The following is a 22,196-nucleotide window of genomic DNA, read 5'->3' on the forward strand; positions in this document are numbered from 1 at the left end:
CCAGTAATTTCTATATCTCTGCAGCAGAATTCTCCAACGTGGGCCCCGTATACTTTCTGGTGCCCACCACTACTACTTCTGATGCCTGCTGAGCTTTCCAGAAAGTAGGTGGAACAGTTGTAAGACAGGGCTTATTATTGGCTGCCCTCATTGAAATGAGCAGGTGGGGGTGAGTGGGCTGGGGGGCACAAAGGAGACACAGTGTATGCTCTGTTGTTATCGAGAAGGCTTTTAGTTTGCTTGTTTGTTTATTTATTTATTGGACTTTTAGGCCTCCCTCCCCCGAAGGGCTCAGGGTGGTGAACAACAATATATATAGTGTATAATGATACATAGATGGATAGTGCTGGACTACTGGAGAGAGATCTGCATTTCTTGTTGTGCTGTCAATATTTTTGCTAAATTGGAGATTTGTAATATATTTGGTCATTGACCTTAAATAAAGTATTCATTCATTCATTCATTCATTCATTCATTCATTCATTCATTTCATTCATTTCATTCATTCATTCATTCATTCATTCATTCATTCACAACAATAATAAGCAATAAAATCACAATTTAAAATACAATATAAAAAAACTGTTTTAAAACAAACTGATCCAGATGGCGACAATTCCCACCCCGCACCGTACCCACGGGAGGCCAAGATGTTCTATGCAATTGTCAGTGAGTCCTTAGTGCAGACCTGGGCATTATACAGCCCGCGGGCCACATCCGGCCTGCCGGATGACCCTGGCTGGCCCCCCTGCCTTGCTGGGGAGCGAGGTGCCTTTGAAAGCCCCGCAGAAGCCGGTTGTCTTGGCTGCCGGCTTCTGCGGGGCTTTCAAAAGCGCCTCCCCCCCCGCCTTTTGGCCCGGCCCTCCACAATATTTTCTGTTTCTTATGCAGCCCCATGGAAAACATAATTGCCCACCTCTGCCTTAGTGGGTACTGTTGTGTGAATGCAGTCTAACAGCCCCACCCAAAGCCCGAGGTGGTAGGGATGGCTTCTGCCACTTTGCCCGCCACTTCCAGAGGACTTTCAGGGGGTTCGGGGAGGCAGGAAAAAGAAAAAATTGCCAGCCACCTGAAAGCTCTCCATTGCCTTAAATGGAGTGGCATAACCTTGAGGTCCTGGGTGCTGCATTCCTGGCAACATAGTCCAGGTGAAAGCCGACTAATAGCTCCACCCCCGGGGACACCCCCAGAACACCCTGAGCCATGCCGGCATCCTCCTGGATGCCAACACAACTCTGAAGGCCCACTTCCCTTCCGGTTCAGGCACAGCCAAGGCCCACTGCACCTGCCCGCGTCCTAACTTGTCCAAATGCACCAGTGGAGTGGGCAAATATGCCGCCATGAACTCATGCTAGCTCCATAGACCTATTCACCCATCCCGTTTGGATTGGGCTGTAAGCATAACACTTAAATTGATTGGGGTGCTGTGTGGTTTCCGAACTGTTACGGCCGTGTTCTAGCAGCATTTCCTCCTGACGTTTCGCCTGCATCTGTGGCTGGCATCTTCAGAGATGCAGGAAATCTTCAGAGGATCCTCTGAAGATGCCAGCCACAGATGCAGGCAAAACGTCAGGAGGAAATGCTGCTAGAACACGGCCACACGGCCCGGAAACCACACAACAGCCCAGTGATTCCGGCCGTGAAAGCCTTCGACAATACTTAAATTTATTGTTTTAAAATTGAAAGACTGTCTGGGGTGAAAGGCAGTGACTTTGGGGTAGTCTGAAGGGCTCATGAATTGGTACTCTGTACAGTCGCTTTAACCACAAAGAGCATATATCTTTCCTGGTCGATCCAGGAGAATAGTTGTACATATGACCACTGTGCAATGAGTGTCCTCCTGTAGCACTCCCAACTACTCAAGTGACGTACCCTCAGAAAACTAGCTTGATCAACCCATCTGTTTTGAAGGAGCTGGGAAAGATGTAAACAGTCTTCAGTGCCCTGAGTAGAGGATAATTCTATATTCTGAAGCAGACTGGAAGTAATAAGCCTGCAAAGGAAATCTGAAAAGCCTCAAGTCAAGCGCTGATAAACAGAAACCTCTGAATGAGATGGCGGGTGGGGAAATAGGGACAGATGGCTCTTGTCCATTATTGCTGGCCTTCATTTCATAGTTATCTGTCAGTTTCTGGACACAATAGAAAAATGCAAGTGTTTCTTTGCTGCTCTGTGGATTGAAGTGTTATCTTTTAAAGGCAACCCAAAACAAACTTTCCAGTACTGTTACATGAAGTGGCAACAACTCATTAGCCTTCAGACGCAGTCCCAGTTTATAAAAAGAACCCTAACCGGGCAGTGTAAATGTAATCATTCCCTTTCAGAGCCATGAGGTTTCTTGTAGACTGAATTCAGTTTCATCTCAAATGTTCATAATCTCTTATTTGTCTCTTCCCTTGTTTGCTGGGTTGTTTCAGATTCAATAATATTATTCGTTGAGAGATGGGAATAAAAACTTGCTTGCACGATTATAGCATAGCTACAGTTTATGTTTGAATACTAGCCAGTCCACCTGCCTGTTAGTGAGGAAGGCAAGAAGGATACAAACACATTTCTTGGGATGTCAGCAACTGTCTATCTTGCCAGAAAATTTGGGATAGATTGGGGGGGGTGTGTGTGTGTGTCTTCTTTCAACTTGTATTTTTCACATCAATTGGACCATGTTATTCTGAAGCAAGGCTTCTTGAACCCTGTGATTTGTTATTATACATTTACATAGCAGTTTAGATCAGGGGTCTGCAACCCATGGCTCCAGAGCCGCATGCGGCTCTTTCAGCCTTATACTGTGGCTCCGCGTGGCCCGGAGGTCGGAGGGTAGCATGGGCGTGTCCCTCCAGGAAAGGTGAGTGGAGGGGCCAAACTGGAGGCGGCTCTGAGGCTCAGTAGTGCTGCCTCTCTGGCTCGGTAGATCTTCGGGGCCGTGGAAAATGGGTCCAAATGGCTCTTTGGGTGGTAAAGGTTGCTGACCCCTGGTTTAGATAATGTAGGTCTGATTGTTGAGATGTGTTTTTCTGAACACGAGCGTCGCAGTTGTCAGCACCATCTTTGTCAATCAGTGGAGTCCAGGTTATTTGCTCCAATGTCTCTTGCCTTTTCCAGAAAAAAATCGAACCTGCTTAAGTTTGCTAATTGTTTTTTGTCTCTAGCTAAGCATGATGGAATGGATCGAGCCTCCAAAACGGGAGCGCAAAGCCAATTATGCTGTGGATGCTTACTTCAGAGAAGCTCTCCGTGTCAGTGAACCCAAAATCCCAAAGGTGAAAAAATCTAGCTGTGTAACCCATACTGTTCTTTCCTGTGTTGTAACTTGGTTAGGTAAAGAGAAAAATATTCCTTTTCCTGAATGTGCAGTAGGAACTATGACACATCATAGTGAAGAGTGGTTGGATGCCAGTTGAATTAACCTGGGAGCTTCCAGGGCTTCCACACTCCCGCCTCCTCCTACTCCTCGAGCATGGTTCGGAATCAGTGATTTTCAATTTTGTGGAAAGCCGCAGTTTGCTATTTTGTCCAAACTGGCAAACTGTGGTTTGTATTTTGTCTACATCGCAGGATTACTAACAGTTGATTAGATCACGGTTTGGAATCCTGCTTGGGCAAAAGTACAAAACCCATTTGGATTAAAATGCAACATAGATGTTCTATTGGGTCTTTTGACCCATTCCATCTCACTGGTTTCCTAATTTTGTACTCCCTCCTTCTCCGTCCTGATAGTTAGAGGTTGATTGAACCTGTGATAAGAGTTGAGGATGAATTTTTAGGTTGTGCAGAAGTCCTTTATGGATACCCTAATTTGTTGCTATCAAGGATATTAATGAATTGTATTTTAAAGTTTTAATGTTTAAATATTGCGGTTATGGTTTCTATGAATTGATGTTCTTAAGTTATGTGTGTGAGGCACCCTGAGTCCGACCTTAGCTGGGGAAGGGTGGGGTATTAAATTTAATAAAATAAAAACTATTGATTTAAGGGAGGGAGGCAGATGAGGAGAGTATTCAAACCTGAGGATCTTCCAGGCCCCTACCTGTAGCGTGAAATTATGGCTTACTATTATCTCTGGCCATCTCACTAGAATCTAAGTATAGCATTAAGAATATGTTATTCCCTGATGCTAGATGATCTGAATATAAGTTTATTGGTTGTTAAATTCCTATATATCATATTTTCTTTTAAGAACTATTGATCAGAAGAGATCTGGAAAGGAAAAGCATTAATAGTATGTGCATTTATCTTTCAAGGCTCCACGACCTCCAAAACAGCCAAATATTCAAGATTTCCAGTTCTTTCCACCACGGCTATTTGAGCTTCTTGAGAAAGAAATTCTTTACTACCGCAAGACCATAGGCTACAAGGTAATGACCAATCCATTTTGCTTTTTTTTGCTAATGGCAGGAAAGTATGTTGGCATTGACGTTATCTTCATTTTTAAAAGGAGCAAAATTAGAAATGTTTTTCAGGCAAACAGAAGAAAGCGCAGATTCTGTCATGTGTGTTTCTTGTCCTTCAGACTTCCTGGTCATTTTGTATTTTGTTCCTTTTGTTTCTTGCAAGAGCAAGAAAATTACTTAGCAGAGAGTTATCTAGGAAATGCCTTGTTAATTAAAGGGACACCAGAAGGATTGTTGATTCAAGAGTTGGTAATTAGCTGACTTTTTGGATTTGAACCATTATGTCGGAGACCCATGATTCCTGGCATTAAAAACAGGGAGGGGGAGCTTAATCAGGGAGGAGCAGCAGTTCTGTAGGAGGTTAAGAGCTCGTGTATCTAATCTGGAGGAACCGGGTTTGATTCCCAGCTCTGCCGCCTGAGCTGTGGAGGCTTATCTGGGGAATTTAGATTAGCCTGTGCACTCCCACACACGCCAGCTGGGTGACCTTGGGCTAGTCACAGCTTCTCGGAGCTCTCTCAGCCCCACCCACCTCACGGGGTGTTTGCTGTGAGGGGGGAAGGGCAAGGAGATTGTCAGCCCCTTTGAGTCTCCTGCAGGAGAGAAAGGGGGGATACAAATCTTCTTCTCTTCTTCTTCTAATCACAGAATCATAGAGTTGCAAGGGACCCTACAGCCATATCGTCTACCTTTCTGTTCAACGTAGGATCAGCCTGAAGCATCCCTCACAAGTTGCCAGTCACGGGGAGCTCACCACCTCTTCTCCTCTGCCATTTTTCCAGGAGGCATCAGCCCATCACCCCCAGGCTGCTATTAGCACTGTTAAAGGGGGGAAAACCCCCCAAATATTTTCTTTTTCTTTCTGCTAGGCCTACTAGAGGGATTCCTACCAAGAAAACAGTATGGAAGGAAGGGGTTAATTCCCCCTCTCAGTGCTGTGCTCCATATAGGGGCCCTAAAAGTTTTGGCTTTTTAAAGTATTGTGTAGTTGAGCTCTTAGAGAAGGAGGCTGCTGTCAGAGGTGCTCATGAGCCCTGAAAATACTGCCGTGTGGCTGGATAATTTACATAAGGACTGCTTGCTTTATTCAGGAGGAAGCAATATGAATATTAATATTTTAGGAATAAACATCCGTGCCTGATAAATGAATGTATATTGCGAGCGGTGAGGTCTGAGCATGTATTATGTAGGCATCCTGTTTGGGTAGTACAGAACTGCATTTGTGCAGACTGATTATTGGCTGCCGCTTTCCTATGGTGTGGTGCAACATTTCAATAAGATTAGGGTTGTAGAACCAACCTGAAATATTAAAAGTCTTCTTCCTGCTGGAAGATATGGAGACTGTCCGCCTGCTGCCTCCTGAAGCAGTCCTGACCCCATTGTTCGTTGGGTGTCCTTTAATTTCTAATGAGATTTAAGGTCAAGATCACACGTGATGGTCAGGGAGGTATACTCTCTCGCTTTTTTAAAAAAACAGGTTTGCTCCCTGATGCTTCAGTTTGGATGGAAACTTGCTTCAAGAGATGTGGGCACACCTCGTTCCTCCTGGGCGTTTCTCGTGTCAAACATCTCTTACTCTGAGCTGCTTTTGTTTCTGGGGCAGAGGGGAGCTCCAGGTATCTCCTCACAGGGCAGTCAAGCAGCTCCATTGGTGTGATTTTGATCTGGAATATCTGTGAATATCTCTGTTGGTGCGATTTTGATCTGGATTTTGACCTGGAATGGCTAATAAAGAAAAAGAAACTCATCTTCCATACCCCACTTTTCTCCCAGATGGAGGGTTAACCCAGTCCCCTAAAAACACACGCGCACTAATGTGTGAGTAAACATTCATGTGCATCATGCATTATTTGACCCTGACCCAATTAGGGATGGGGGAGGGTGTTTTGAAATTGCTCTTATGGTGTCCTGCACAAAACGTGTCCAAATGCTGTCTTGAGGATATGTGAAATGTATTGTCATTCCATTTACAAGTGCCATTGTAATTCCCATTTACGAAAAGGGAGATCCCATCTGCCCTCCTAACTTTAGACCCATTAGCCTTTTTATCAATAATGGGCAGACTATATGCCAAATATTAAATAAACTGATGCTCTGGGTGGACCAATATCAGATTCTTGGACCTGAGCAAATAGGTTTTCGCCCAGGTTATTCTACCTTGGATCACTGTCTAGTACTCCATAACCTAGTGCAATCACCAGACATGCAATCAGGAAAAAAGGCAGGCTATAGGTGGCCATTCTTGACCTGAAGGGAGCATTCGATTCAGTGGGCAGAGCATTACTCTGGCGTAAACTTGATTTCTTAAAGATGGAACCTTTAAAGCCTCGGCTCGCTCCTCCTTTCATCCGGTGACTATGCCCCTTCCCATGGTGGCTCCCTTTCCCATTCCGCCCTCGCCTGGGCAGTGCCAGCTGGGCTCGTTCCAATCCCCCACCCCGATCAGCAACTCCGCCTCGTGGTAATTCACAGGCGCCTTTTGCTGCCCGAGGGTGGATCACTTCTTGTGCGAGGCCCCTCTATAATGATACACATCACACCGTTGCTGGGGTAATAAATTGGCCATAGCCATTTTATTGAGCAGAAGTGTGAGGCTAAGCATGGGTCTGGATCTGGTCATGCGGGTACATGCTACAACTCAGCAGGGCGGGTCCCCGGTCCCGAGCTTCGATCTACTGTGGGGCTCTGCCGGGCGGCCGCTCCTGGCCAAAGTTAAGGAACTCCATACTAATATATTCTGTCAGGTGAGAACGTCAAGAGAGGATACCCTGACAGAAATGATCCCTGTAAATAATGGCGTAAAACAAGGATGCCAATTGGTTCCTGTTCTATTCAGTCTATTCTTGAACGATTTATCCACTGTCCTATTAAAATCCAATGGGCATCCTTCAAGATTGGACTGACTTGGAATTCCTAATTTACTCTATGCTGATGATGCAAGTCATATTGTCAACTTCTCAAGTAGGATTAAAACACTTACCGAGACATAGGCCCCTTCCGCACATGTAGAATAATGCACTTTCAGTTCACTTTCACAATTGTTTGCAAGTGGATTTTGCTATTCTGCGCAGCTGCAAAGTACATTGAAAGTGGATTGAAAGCTCATTATTCCGCATGTGCAGAAGGGGCTCTTGTGTTGACTATTGTTCAGCCAACAACATTGTTCTTAACTGCGAAAAGTCAAAGTTATGATTTTTGCCAGATCCTGGCAGAAATATTGTCGGAACATGAACAATCATGACTTAGAACAGGTCAAGCACTATAGATGCTTAGACCTGCTATTTCATTATAACTTACCATGGTCAGTTCATTGTAGAGCAGCTATAAACAAGGCCAAAGAACAGCTGCAGCAATTGTTCCCTTTTTTTACACCCGAGGCCATCAGTTTATTCCTGCTGCTGTAAAGATCTTCAATGCCAAAGTCAGCGCATAACTATTCTATGGAGCGCTTATTTGGATAGAACACATTAGACAGGACATTGAATCTCCCCAATCATGTTTTTTGCGCCACATATTTGGGACTCCAAGATGTGTCCCTTATGCGGCTTTGTGTAGGGAAACAGCTCAATACAGCATGGAATCCATGGCCTGGCTGAGGGCATTCAAATACTGGATTTGGATTCACTTTAACACCAATCCAAATAGCCTTCTGTCTCATTTGCTCACAGAATCCAATACAGTCAGCTGGCTACCAGTTGTGGAAAAAGAAGCTGGCCACCTTAGGTTCATCAATCGATTTTTTTCCAACCTCCTCTCATACTACATCATACAAAATAATTAAAATTAGGCTGTTAGAGCTAGACAGGCAAAGGCTTGAACAGGAATCTAACAAAAGCTGCTCCCCTCAGCTGCTTGGAATTGACTATTTTGAGGACCTTTGTGCTGATTACTTGAATATATTGAGCAATCCAGAACAGCGCAGAGCCTACTTACCCTTTTCAGTTCTATTCCCAATGCAATGACCTTTGGTAGATTCAATGAAATTCTCTATAAGGATAGACTACGTCCATGTGAACTGAATGAAATTGAGACGATACAACATGTCCTCTTGGCATGCCCAAATTAATCCTTTCATAGGAAAATGTACATTTCTCCTCTCCTTGTAGGGTTAAGCGAAAATTCATTGGCGGGTTTGATGAACTACTTATTTAATAGTTTGAATAGTTTTATTTGTGAAAATGTTTCTAACTTTTTAATCTCTGCTCTAGCTTAAGGTGACCAGATGGTCACCTTTGTGAACTGGGACGGGGGGTAGGCGGCCGCAGCAATCTCAGAATTGAAGGATGGAGACAGGGCGGGAAACGGCAGTGCCCCAGAAGGCCGTGCTCCTGCGGCCGTGCACGTGCGGGAGGCTGCCGCACTGCCTTGTGCCCCAGAAGGCAGTGCGGCAGCCTCCCAAAAATCGGGACAATTGAAATAACCCGCGGGACAAATTGTTTGAAGGCTGGACTGGCCCGCCAAAAGCGGGACGTCTGGTCATTCTACTCTAGCTAAACGAAACCAACTTCTTTGAAGTTTGTATATAAATTTAAATTTTACTGTATTCCTAATGCCAATAAATGCTGTGATGATGATGATATGTGAAACTTTCACTCCATAGCCATGTTATTCAGCAATCTCCATCCTTCAATTCTGAGATTGCTGAATAGAACTTCTTTGGATCCAACCCTTTGCTTCCAAATACACCCACGTTTTGCTCTGAAAAAAAACAAAACAGTTTGCTGCATGTTCGCAGTAAATACCCTTCCGGAGCAGGAGACATTGACCCTGCGCTTGACAAAGAAAAATATGTTTATGTGTACTTTCATGTTCAAGCTCCAGAGTGAGTTAATTGCATGTCTCTCAACTTTACTTCTGTGATCAAAGTGTTTAAGCAGGTACATTCAGTGGCTAATTTATATAATTTACCAGGAAATTATTTTTGTGCTTTCTTCAGATAATTTTGATGCATCAAGCCGTGGTTAGGATTTGTTTCTATCATGCTGTATAGAGTACTGAAATTATATTCATGCTGAAGCCAGTGGGGTAGCTAACATAAGCCTCAGTTCCTTGGTGCTAGGAAATTATTGACATGAAGATACCACTCAGGTTTTCTTAAACTTGATTGACAGGAAATCTGTTAACTTCGCAAGCCTGATGTTGAAAAACTGTATTATAATTTAGACATAAAAGCCAGAAGTTCGTAGTAGCATTGAATGGGAAACAATGCAGTTTATTTTATCACCATGAAGAGGTATAATTTGAAAAACTGAAGCACTTGCTTTGAATAAATTAAAAAAAATGATTATTTCTTGGTAAAGAATATATAGGCTGTTGTTCAGTGGTGAGTAGGAGCCTTCTCCTGGTGTTGTGTTTTATATAACTTCAGCAATGACATCCTTTCACACAGCATGGGTGGAATCATACTAAAATAGACTAAAATAATTTGCTGCAGTCCTTTGCTCAGGATATTTTTCTGGTTTTCTGAGGTGGCTTATTTGTTTTAGACACAGTATGAAAGACCCCCTTTCCATCCATTGTTTTGTTAGACGACAACAGTTATGTGTAAAACACTTCTAAAATGGACTCTGGTAATTGATTATATATAACTTGTATGGGATTCGAAACCTGTAAGCTTCCATTCAGAGGTAGCGTTGATGGCTGTAAAGAAAGGCATTGCATTTAAATTGAGTGTGTAAGATTTGAGCTTTCTTTGGGCAGTAGCAAAGATAGCTGAAAAACATTTGAAACAGTCAATTGATATTTCTTATTAAGGCCCCGTTTAATTTTGCTGTAATCTTTCTTGAACAGCAGAGAAAAGCCTTCTAATCTGGTTTGTTTGTTTGTTTGTTTGTTTATTCGATTTGATAAACTGCCCTACCCCCGGAGGGCTCAGGGCGGTGTACAACAACAAACAACAACACAATAAAACAAATCAAATAGCCCCAGTTAAAATAATACAAAACCTTAAAACTATAAAACTATAGCAGCAGTGACCGTCAGTAGGTGATTAATAATAAGAGACGTCTGGTATCAGACCCCAGTGGTCAAACCCTGGGAGGGATGGGGTTGGCAGATGGTCAAATATATAACCAATGCGCAGGGCAACAAGAGGGGCGGGCTCAGCAGCCGGCCTCCCCAAAAGTTGACAATCCCTTCTCTATAAATACTGTGTCAAAGGGCCAGGTTAGATACGATGGCAGCAGATCTCCTTGTTTAAATCTGCCTCTGCCTCAATCCTGTAGAACGTGGTGGGTGGAGCAAGGTTGGGTTGTCCAACGTTAAAGGCCGCCGTGGCGCATGAGTGAGGAGTGCAGAATCCGCTCTTTGGCCATCCTGTACACCCCTCCCTGCATTCACTCTTGCCAAATGCTTCTCTTCTTGATAGGCTCACTTCTGAATAGACTATAGGGAGGAAACCTACAGGCAGGGGGAGAGTTCTGTACTTCTTCTGCGTCCACTTATTTTGCTTTTAAATTTAGACAACCTGCCCCCTCCTGCATTGGAGCTATTATGTCCCTCCTTTGCTACTTAAGTGTGACCCTTCCCCCTTCTACTCTCTCCTGCTGTCAATCAGAGAAACTTCCACTATCACAATATCGATGAACCTTTCGGAGCAGATCAGTAGGTAGAGCCAACTTTAAATACAGAGGTCATATCTCGTTTGGCCATAGAGTTCAGAGGCATATAACTGGCCTGTTTCGTGGGTTGAGTCAGAGACACAACAAATCTCACAGGTCCATGCAACGCACATGTTATGTAACCCAAGACCATAGTTCCCTTTGTTTCAAATGGTGGCTGCCCACTATCAGAGCTCGTGGCTCCTGAAGTCTAGCCCAGATGTTGGCTTGTTGCTTCCCAGATGTACAAGCAGGATGTTAATGGTGGCCTTATGTAGCTTGGCTGTTTGGAAATTGCTTAGTTTTGCACTTCCATCCCTTGAAATACAGCTTGCTGGAAGGAGCAGTTAGACAGGGCCTGTTCCTTGGTTCTGCGAGTCCCTTCTGCTGGGAGCTTGGAGAAATCTTAGATTATGGGTTGTGTCCCAAAGAACTCTGTGGCATTTTGCACCACTCTGTGGCATTGTGCACCAATTCTCTCGTGTGGTTTTGCACGAGTATTTGCAAATACTGGTCCAAAACCACATGAGAGAATTGGTGTACTGCTGCAAGAGAGAGAGTCTGGAGTCACTTGGATGCTTCTGCTTTCATGCGGCATAGTGTCACCTCTTGAGCAAGTGAGAAGGCTCCTTGGTATTTAGTTTCACTTGTCTTGCACATTTCCAACTCCTGCCGTAACAGCAAGATGTCTTCCACAAGTCAAAGGACTTAAGTCGGCACATGCTTCTTTCTGGCCACTACAATTGTTGAGGAGGGTTAGAAATATTGAACAAACCGAAAGCGTTATAAAACTACATTGAGAAGTTCTTTTAAGTACCGTATAATTGCAGTGTAAGTTCATTCCATTCTGGATAAAAATGACCATAAAAGTTAATGTCTGTTTCATGGTGCAGTCATTGGAGTATATATAAACCTCTCTGGCTCTCTCTTTTTCTTGGTGTCCCGGAGTGCTTTTCCAGCTTAAAGGAAACCTCTTGGGGTATATCAGTTACTTACTAGCCTCAGTTACTATTATACTTCACAGGAACAAGAGCCTCTAAGCCATTGAAGAACAAATGTAGATGGATGAGTTATGATGTTCTGCGTTCACCTTGCCTGAAGAAGTTTTGGAGGATTGTAAACACCACTAAAAGCCATGTTTCTCTGCTAGCATCCCCACACCATGGAAATACCTCCCTCTCTTAACAAATGCTCAGTAGATGTGAAATATATCAGTTTTGCCTGACTGGTGTTTCTGGAAGAAGCTGTAAAGGGAGATGGATTGGAGTGTATACCGAACTCTTAATAGCATTTCTCTTTTACTATTCATTCATTCTGTTGCTGATTCTTAGGTCCCCAGGAATCCTGACCTCCCAAATGCGGCTCAGGTGCAGAAAGAGGAACAAAGGAAGATTGATGAGTCTGCTCCTCTCTCTTCAGAAGAGGCTGAAGAAAAAGAAAAACTTCTCACACAGGTTAAGTGCTTAAAAACCCCACATTTTACAAAAGGAGAAATAATTGTAAGCAAGTCTGCTTGCTGGGCAACAAGGTGAAATATGATGATAAAGACTGATAATGAGCCTAGATGGTCAGGCGATCAGGTGATGTGGCACCTGTGGAAAACTGCACATGCCATTGTGTGATCATATAAATCATCCCTTTATCGCATTGATTTAGAGCTTATAGGACCCCTGTTGTGAACTTCTTTAGCAGAGGTTGGGAAAATTGCCTATGGCTTTCCCCATTCAGAACAATACCTATTGAGCTGCCTTACCTCCCGAGGCTTGTTTTCAAGTTAAAGCAGGGGTTCCCAAACTTTTTAAACAGGGGGCCAGTTCACTGTCCCTCAGACTGTTGGAGGGCCGGACTAAAAAAAACTATGAACAAATTCCTATGCACAAATGATTGTAAAATGTTTGATTTCACCTTTCAGCCTTTCTGTCATGGTCTATTTTTAAAACAGTGACCAAAGTATGTCAAGTATAGGGTGGGCTCCAAATATTGTTGTGGAGGCTGTGGAATACCTTCCCCTGTAAAAAAAAAAAAAGCAGAACTTTCCCAATGAAGCATTCCATCTAACCCAGGATCAGGTAGCTTCCTGGGTTCTTTCCTCCCTAGCAGCCAGCGAGCAATTCGCCAGCCTGGCTGATGCCAGTGGGAGTGAGGCGGAACAGAAAGCCTGAGAGCAACACATGGAGTAGCTGAGAGGGAAGGGCGGAGCAGGCGTTGCCACATGTAAGGTTTCCAACTCTGGGTCAGAAAATGCATGGAGATTTGGGGGTGTCATCATGTAACTGCAATCAACGGCCGTTGGGGCCAGTTCCTCCTCTCCCTCGAGCCCCCACTGCACATGAATGGAGCCATCGCTGCCATTCCTGGCGGGCCAGATAAATGCCTTCAGGGGACCACATTTGGCCCCCGGGCCGTAGTTTGGGGACCCCTGAGTTAAAGTCAGGCCACTTGTGGAGAGAAGTTAAAACTGGCAAGGATCTCAAGTTGAATCTCAAGTCGCTGGAGGATTCCCTTATAATGAAGGTGATGCGGCTTCTCTCAGAACGCACGGCCTTCCTCTCTCCTTGTCTTGGGCCACCTGACTAACCTTTCTTGGATTATCCTCTCATATTCATCCCTGTGGGCTCAGGCAAACCACATCAGTGTCCACCCACTGCAGCTATCTATCTTGACTGAATAAAATAGAACTTTATCTCATTTCAAAGCTACGCTTTTATTATATGGTAAACTTCAGATTTTTGGTATACATTTGATTTGCCCCGTTGAAATCGATAGAATTATTTTTGTGAGTAAAACAATCTGAATGGGACATGTTGACAAACGTTTGTAACTCAAGTTGCCTCCAAGGCAGGAAGCATAGAGAGCTTTTTTCTTGTGTTCTCAGTAATACGTTTCTGAAGTCGGCACGTACATTCTTAAAAGGTCTATAAGATTGCTTGTGTTAGTGATTGTCCTTTGAAACTGTAAATTGCCTGTGTTGATTGAAATGAATCTTCACTTGAAGTCATAATATTAGACATAATTCTTAACCTTTCTGCAAATAGGATTGAAATATTTAATTCTGCAGTTAATATTGAACAACAACTATACCAAAATGTTTGGAAATAATTTTTCTCCCCACTTTATAGAGATGAATATGAATGTCAGCCCAAGATGTCTCTAACCCACTTACTCATCAGTTGATTGGAAATGGTTTTACCATTCCTGTTTGACAGTCGTGAGTGGAGTAATAGATTCTTGTGAAATAAACAGAAACAGAGGAGTCTGAGGCTAGTGTTGCAATTAGCAACACCAGGCTGCATTTTATAGTCTTGAAGTGAACAAGGAAGACCAAATATAGAGCAGGAATCTTTCCATTCCTGTTGGTACTGTGCTGAGAGGTTCACTAGTCTTTCAATAGTATATTATCATCAAATTGTGCAGAACTGTTTGCCACCAAACGTGCATCATATGGAAAAAAAACTGCAGCAGTTGGTTCTTTACACAAATATATATTAAGGCAAGCATTGGATTATCTAGCTAAATAACATATGGCATAAAAGATGGGATTCTCTGATGTGTGGGAGCTGTACATCCTTCTTCAGTTTCTCATGAGCTGCTTTTTGAAAACTGCCATAAACACAGAACTGCATATTTGTTCCAGAACCATCTGCATGTGACAAAGGCAAGAAAATGAACTTGAGTTCTCTCTCAATTAATGTAATGACTTTGGTTTTTAAACCGTGCGGCTTCCCCCCTTATTCATTCATTCATTCATTCATTCATTCATTCATTCATTCATTCATTCATTCATTCATTCATTCATTCATTCATTCATTCATTCATTCATTCATTCATTCATTCATTCATTCATTCATTCATTCATTTATTACATTTATATACCGCCACTCCGGAAGGGGCCTCATAGGGCGGTGAACATGAAGGAGCTTCTAAAATAGAGCATGCATGCATAAAATCAATAAATCTCAAATCGTTAAATAAATCATAGTAAATGGCTCTATAGTCTTTGAATCATTAAAACCCCATTAAAAGCAGCGTGTTAATATCAAATACAATAAATAATACAAGAGGCGACCTTTACCAACCAATCCCCTAAAAGAGAGGGAGGGACGGGCAGGATCCACAGATGTTAACGGGGGCATCAGCGGCCAGCCTCCCCAAAGACCTGGCGGAACAGCTCAGTCTTGCAGGCCCTGCGGAACTCATTGAGATCCCGCAGGGCCCGCACAGCTGGAGGGAGAGCGTTCCACCAGGCGGGGGCCAGAGCTGTAAAGGCTCTGGCCCGGGTAGAGGCTAGCCCAGGGGTAGGGAACCTGCGGCTCTCCAGATGTTCAGGAACTACAATTCCCATCAGCCCCTACCAGCATCGCCAATTGGCCATGCTGACAGAGGCTGATGGGAATTGTAGTTCCTGAACATCTGGAGAGCCGCAGGTTCCCTACCCCTGGGCTAGCCGCATCATGGAGGGGCCAGGGATCACCAGCAAATTGGCCTCTGCAGAGCGCAGAGACCGGTTCAGGACATATGGGGCAAGACGGTCCCGCAGGTTTCCCCTGTTGAGGATGTGGGGGCCCTGAAGGGGGCGATTTCCTGAGCAAATGGAGCTTACATTCAACAGCTGTAATGTGATTGGACTGAATAACCCAGGAAAACTGTCTTTGCCTTTTCTTAGTGTTCCCACTTTTTTTGAGCCTCAGGTGAGGTTTTGAACACCTGCTCTGACCTGGCTACAAGCTGGCACCTGGCAGGTTAGGTCTGTACTGGCACCCTGCCTGAGTCCCTCTTTATAGCAGAAGAATGGCAGCAGAAGGCCATTGCTTTCACCTCCTGCATGTGAGCTCCCAAAGGCACCTGGTGGGCCACTGCGAGTAGCAGAGTGCTGGACTAGATGGACTCTGGTCTGATCCAGCAGGCTTGTTCTTATGTTCATATATCAGGGTCAGAGTCAGATAAGTCATTAAAGGACCCCCCTGCCTACAGGACTCCAGTGCCCGTGTCATTGGCTCCCTCTTCCCAAATAGCCACCAGATTGGGTGGGCGAGACTGAGCTGCTGCCCCCTAATAGATTAGTGGACTGGCATCATCCTTACATGTGTTAATATGAGCTCATCTATCGTGAACCAGGGCTGCCAACAGTTCTCCCATAACATGAGGCCCGGTCAAGTCTCAGGTGGCAAGTGTATCCTCTGTCATTGCCATTTCCTGTGTGAAGTAACCGTGCTGCCCAGACTTTCTGTGCTGGCACAGCGGATGTAGAACATTCTTCTGGTTCATGTAGCTGCACTGCCTGTGCCAGTATGTGCTGCTCTGATGGGTCCTTCTAAGCCAGGGGTAGGGAACCTGCGGCTCTCCAGATGTTCAGGAACTACAATTCCCATCTGCCCCTGCCAGCAATTGGCCATGCTGACTGGGGCTGATGGGAATTGTAGTTCCTGAACATCTGGAGAGCTGCAGGTTCCCTACCCCTGTTCTAAGCCAAGATGGCACCTAAGGGTGGAGTCGGCCCTGGCAGCTTTTCTTTTGCAAATTGTGAAAAGTCAAAAACAATATGTGCTATAAAGAATTTCCGGGGAGCCATATTTTATTTCTCTGACCTGGAATAGCCCAGGCCAGCCCATTCTCACGAGATCTTGAAAGTTAAGCAGAGTTGGCCCTGGTTGGTATTTGAACGGGAGACTTTCAAGGAAGTTCAGGGTTACCACACAGAAGCAGGTAATGGGAATCCATCTTTGTTCCTGTCTCGTCTTGAAAACCTTACCGAGTTGCCATACGTTAACTACAACTTGACAGGGAAATAAGAAAAAAATCTCTCGCGTACATTGCATGTTTTGGGTGCTGTGTGGTTTCCGGGCTGTATGGCCGTGTTCTAGCAACATTCTCTCCTGACGTTTCGCCTGCATCTGTGGCTGGCATCTTCAGAGGATCGAATGATCGAATGAATGATCCTCTGAAGATGCCAGCCACAGATGCAGGCGAAACGTCAGGAGAAAATGTTGCTAGAACACGGCCATACAGCCCGGAAACCACACAGCACCCAAGTGATTCCGGCCGTGAAAGCCTTCGACAATACATTGCATGTTTTACTTTGTAATTTTTGCACCAGCCTGTATAAGTTTTCTGCATCAAAATCAACAGGAGGAAAGGTGTTTGGCTCAGTCCTCTTCCTGTCCAGGTGTTCATTTCATTCACCATTTGCTTTGTAAGTATTCAGACTGGAATGTTATTGCATTTGGTTCCAGAAAGCTCAGGAGACTTGCCGGTGCCATCTGGACAAGAGCCCTCAAACTCCTGCCGCTTTATTTCTTACTCGTGTGTGTTCAAGTGTGATATAAGTTAGAGTCTGTTAAGATCGGGCTTGAACTTTTGTTTGTTTGGAGGGGCACCATTTACAAGCTCGAATAAAAAGTTTCTCTCTCTGATGCAGGAGGAGCTGTCTGCAAAAATAACTCACTTGAGTTTTTATGACCAGGTAATAAACCCTGGATAATAGATGTTTATGGAAATCCTCCAAGATCATTAACCCCTGTAATTATTCTGTGACACTGGACCGAAGCATTAATGAGCAAAGCCAGTAGTATCCTTCTAAGAGGCGAGATCCAGCGGAACTTTTCCTTCGGCACCTAATGGCAGCCTCTTGCTTTTTACAGGGCTTTACAAACTGGAACAAAAGAGACTTCAACCAGTTTATTAAAGCGAACGAAAAATATGGACGTGATGACATAGATAACATTGCCCGGGAGGTGGAAGGAAAGTCACCCGAGGAAGTCATTGAGTATTCAGGTCTGTCTGACATACCTTGAACAAATCAGAACGACCCCAGTAAGACTCTCTTTGGTTTAAGTTATCTCCGTACCATGTAAAAGATGGGGATTTTGAAGTATTTGCAGTTTGGGAAGTTCATAATGTCCTGCATGGAGAGATTTAAGGGCTGCGGAGGGTTTATGCTGAGGAAGCTACTCTGTAACCCTTTAGCCGTTACCATTCTGCACTAGCTGATTTTCAGATCATGACATGCTTCATTTGACACAGCCACGGAGGGCAAGGCTGGCTTTTATTCCTCCCTTCACGTGACAATGCCATAGAGCCGGTACTGATTTGGTTGCCTAGTGCAGAATTATTCTTTAAATAGGACCCCAGATGCTGTCCTGATGTTAACCAGCACATTTCTCTTTTTGCAACCCTACCCATGCAGAAGGGACAGCTTCTAGCAAGCATGAGCTATGTGTGGGGAGAGAATGACCCATATCTCAGGGTGGGGCCAGTTCCGGTATGAAGCATGCAGAATTTAATAGCATGCCAGTTGCTGGGAGGCAGCAGCAGGGAAAAACCACTGCTTTTTCTTCCGTCCTTGTGGGCTTCCTTCGGACAAGGGGTCGGGCCATTTGTGTGAAACAGGATGCTGGGCTAGGTGCCCATCAGTCCAATCCAGTAGGGCTGTTATGTTAATTTACAGCACACCTGAGTGTCTGCCGTTTTTTGACCCATAGGTCTCTCCCTCGTTTATGGTGCTGCTTTTCTCTCTGGCCGTTTCTGCACGGCCACGCTGGGGGCCGGGTTGGCATACATGACGCCGACCCCAACCCCCCCCCCCCCTGGACTGTTCGCACGAACGGTCCCGAAAACTACCGGGAAGACGGCACTGTGCTGCGCCGCTGCCCGATCAACCTTCCCTGCGACTGTCTGGCATGTCGCCGAGGCCAGGGGACATGCCCCCCTGCCCTGCGCGACCACTCCGGAGTCGCAGGGCGGGGGGGGCATGTCCCCAGGCCTTGGCGACGCGCCGGCCGGTCGCAGGGAAGGTAGGTCGATTGGGAAAGGGGGGAGGGATGGCGCCTTCCAGCTGCTGCCATTCACACGGCAGCGTTTGGAAGCCGCTGTTTCCCAAAAACCTCACTTGGGGAGCGAGGTTGGGAAACAACGGCTTCGCGCCGCTGGGGAAGAGCGAGGGTGGCGCGGCTGCGAAGCAGCTGCGCCCCCCTTGCGAACAGCTCCCTGGGGACGGCATTTTTGCCATCCCCAGGGCGCTGTTTTTGGCCCGTACGGAAAGGGCCTCTGTTCTTACTACTTTCTCCTCACTGGAGTATTAATAAGAAGGGAAGGAAGAGATGAGCCAGTACAGCTATGTTCTGGCTGGGCTTTGCATGTGTGTATGTGAAGAAATTAGACCTGGGCTGGGGGGGGCGGGGGGTTTGGTGTAATAGTTACTCATTGGTTTGGGTTGAAACGTTTTTGTTTTTAACGAAAAGCGGTTCGATGAGGCTGTCCGCAGTGAAGAGTGGGAAGAGCGAAGCCAGGGGTAAAAGGCTGTTTTACCCTTTCCTCTCCACTGTTTAGTGCCCCACATTGACGTCCTTATCTGCCGTTTTCATAACAGGATACATTTGTGTGCCCATTTCATTTGTAAGTGGAAAAACAGACCTGTGGATGCTATTATTTTTATCAGAAAACATTTTGTTGGGAAAGATTGAAGCACCTTCCTGCTAGTTCTGTGGTCAAATTTGCAACTTCCAATGCTGGGGGTGGGGGGACATTTAAAAGACCTTTTATAAGCCTGTTCCATGAAGTTTGGTCCTAAATGGGAGCAACTGGCTATTTTACACTGGAGCATTTTAAAAAAGATTTTAAAGCCGTTTGGAGAAAAATATTTGGAATCTTCTCCCTGCAGAAATGTCAGATTATTTCATAGATTTCGATAAAAGTGTATCAGAGGTGTATTTTTGGTTTCTGTTTTAAGTTTCTCAGGAGGTTCAGAGATTTGTAGGAGCTTGCTACAAAAAAGCACCTCAGTACATTTTAAGAGAGAGTTTTAAGTTCCTGTAAGTGTATAGGTAGAATATAGCATGTATATTGTGATTAAGTAACTTGACAAAACAGTAAACAGTGTAAAAATATGCAATTGTAGTCATTGGTCTTTTTCCAAACATTCCTGGCATTCAAGAATTTCTTTTTATTTTCAGCTGTTTTTTGGGAGCGTTGTAATGAACTTCAGGACATTGAGAGGATCATGGCACAGATTGAACGGGGGGAAGCCAGAATACAGAGAAGGATTAGCATCAAGAAAGCCCTGGATGTCAAAGTAATTCTTCTGCAAATGAGTATTTCTTCTGATTAATTTTGTCCCTCACAAATCAGCCTGTTCTGCACTGATAAAACACTCTTGGTCCCTATTCTAATTTTGTACTACACATCTCATGCTAATTCCGTGGTGGGCAAAATTATTCCTTTTCATGGCAAATGTTTCAGTGTCATAAAGGTAACCGGATTGAAATGCCCAGTGCAGACACTATAGGGCTGGTCAGGGGTGGGCAATTATTTTTTCCATGGGGCCGCATAAGAAACAGAAAATATTGTGGAGTGCCGGGCCAAAAGGCTGAACTCAATTCTGCATAATAGGGGCTGATAAGTGACAGACAGGTGCACAGATCAACTTGGAATCAGTGGCAACAGTTCTGCATACAACACTATTTGGCACAAAAAATCACAGGCTTAATCTACCTGCATAGTTGTCCACTGTGACAATCAAGCAAGTGGGGAAACTTAAGTCCCTTGACCTACTTTTTTCATCGACTGGCGCTTTTGAAAGCCCCGCAGAAGCAGGCAGCCAAGGCAACCGGCTTCTGTGGGGCTTTCAAAGGAGGGGATTGCCCCAGAAGCCACTGTGCGAGGGGGGAAGGGGGAGGGTTAACGTGAGCAGCGCGGTTCTAAACAGGTCATCTTAGGCCAGAGCCAAGTCTGTCATAAGGGCCAGTCAGGGTCATCCGGCGGGCCGGATGTGGCCCCCGGGCCGTATAATGCCCAGGTCTGTGGGGCAGGGGAGGAAGGAGGGAGATTGTCAACATTCAGGAAAAGAAATTCCATCTAAAGATTAGGAAGAACTTTTTGACTGTCAGGACTGTTCGACAGTGGAATGTGCTGCATCAGTGTGGTGGAGCCTCCTTCTTTGGAGGTTCTTAAACAGAGATTGGCTAGCCATCCATCAAGGGTGCTTTGATTGTGTATTCCTGCTTGGCAGGGGATTGGACTTGATGGCCCTTATGATCTCTTCCAACTGTATGATTCCGTGAGGAGTAATTGGGCAAGACTGTGTTAAAACCCTAACTTCAACCCCAAGAGTCTTCCGTTGACTCCTGCCTCATTTTACAGAAGAGTGTTATTGGATCCAACCCATTGTTATTGTTGCACCAGTGGGAAGTTCTGAACATTTGCTTGAATAATGGCTTGTCTGGGAAATGATTTAATATGTGCCCATGATAGTGTGAACTCACGGTGGTTGACTCACATGCACCACCCTTGTCTAATAATTCATTATCGTTGTTATTTAATTTCAGATTGCAAGATATAAAGCCCCTTTCCACCAGTTGCGTATTCAGTATGGAACAAACAAGGGCAAAAACTATACTGAGGAAGAAGACAGATTCCTGATATGCATGTTACATAAAATGGGCTTTGATAAAGAAAACGTGTATGAAGAACTGAGGCAGTGTGTGCGCAACGCCCCTCAATTCAGATTTGACTGGTTTATCAAATCGAGAACAGCAATGGTATGTACTGGTTTCAGTTTAAGCAGGGCTAATTTTTGTGTGCTTATTTTTTCAAGGTTTGGGTTTTATGTTTTATTAGGCTAAGCTTTTTGTACTGATTTATGCTTGCATTATGGTATGAATCAGATGTGGGATCCAGCAGGTTCTCACCAGTTCCCGAGAGTGGGTTACTAATTATTTGTGTGTGCCGAGAGGGGGTTACTAATTGGGTCCGCTTTTCCATCTCCATGCCCTCGCCTCCCCAAGAGGCATACTCGCTTTGAACGTGAAGGTTCCATATAGCAATTGCGACTAATAATGTAACTCCCTGAACTGGGTTAATCCCTTTCAGGTACTGCAATTCATTGATTCTCAGCCTTTCGTACCTTTTATCTCACCAGTCTCTATCAAAGAACCTGTGTGTTTCACCATTGGTGTGTTCAGATTTGTGAGTTGGGGCATTTTCTATAATGTGATGATGGTTTAGAAATGACCTGGTGCAAAAAAATTTTTGGGGTCATGGTGGGGTGGCTGCCCATGGGAGGGCATCCAACACAGGTTTTGCCCAGGGCTCAGGTTTGCCTAGGTACGCCTCTGCCCCCTTTGCTGAGGGGGGGCTGGCGAGGGAACCTGTTACTAAAATATTTGGATCCCACCACTGGTATGAATGCCTTATTAATTAGGCGTCTGTTTTTTTC

The 22,196-nt window shown here is 44.8% G+C and overlaps 1 protein-coding gene across 1 annotated transcript in view; it reads left to right on the forward strand.

The window, feature by feature from the left end:
* SMARCA1 (SWI/SNF related, matrix associated, actin dependent regulator of chromatin, subfamily a, member 1) overlaps positions 1-22,196 on the forward strand; it is a 67,380-nt gene that overhangs the window by 29,154 nt on the left and 16,030 nt on the right. The window contains exons 17-22 of the mRNA XM_048514236.1: positions 3,147-3,257; positions 4,239-4,352; positions 12,319-12,441; positions 17,626-17,758; positions 19,936-20,054; positions 21,307-21,519. Coding sequence (XP_048370193.1) covers positions 3,147-3,257; positions 4,239-4,352; positions 12,319-12,441; positions 17,626-17,758; positions 19,936-20,054; positions 21,307-21,519 — 813 coding nt within the window. The remainder of the gene's footprint in view (positions 1-3,146; positions 3,258-4,238; positions 4,353-12,318; positions 12,442-17,625; positions 17,759-19,935; positions 20,055-21,306; positions 21,520-22,196) is intronic.

This window comes from Sphaerodactylus townsendi, linkage group LG13 (genome assembly GCF_021028975.2).
Source record: "Sphaerodactylus townsendi isolate TG3544 linkage group LG13, MPM_Stown_v2.3, whole genome shotgun sequence".
NCBI classification, from domain to species: domain Eukaryota; kingdom Metazoa; phylum Chordata; class Lepidosauria; order Squamata; family Sphaerodactylidae; genus Sphaerodactylus; species Sphaerodactylus townsendi.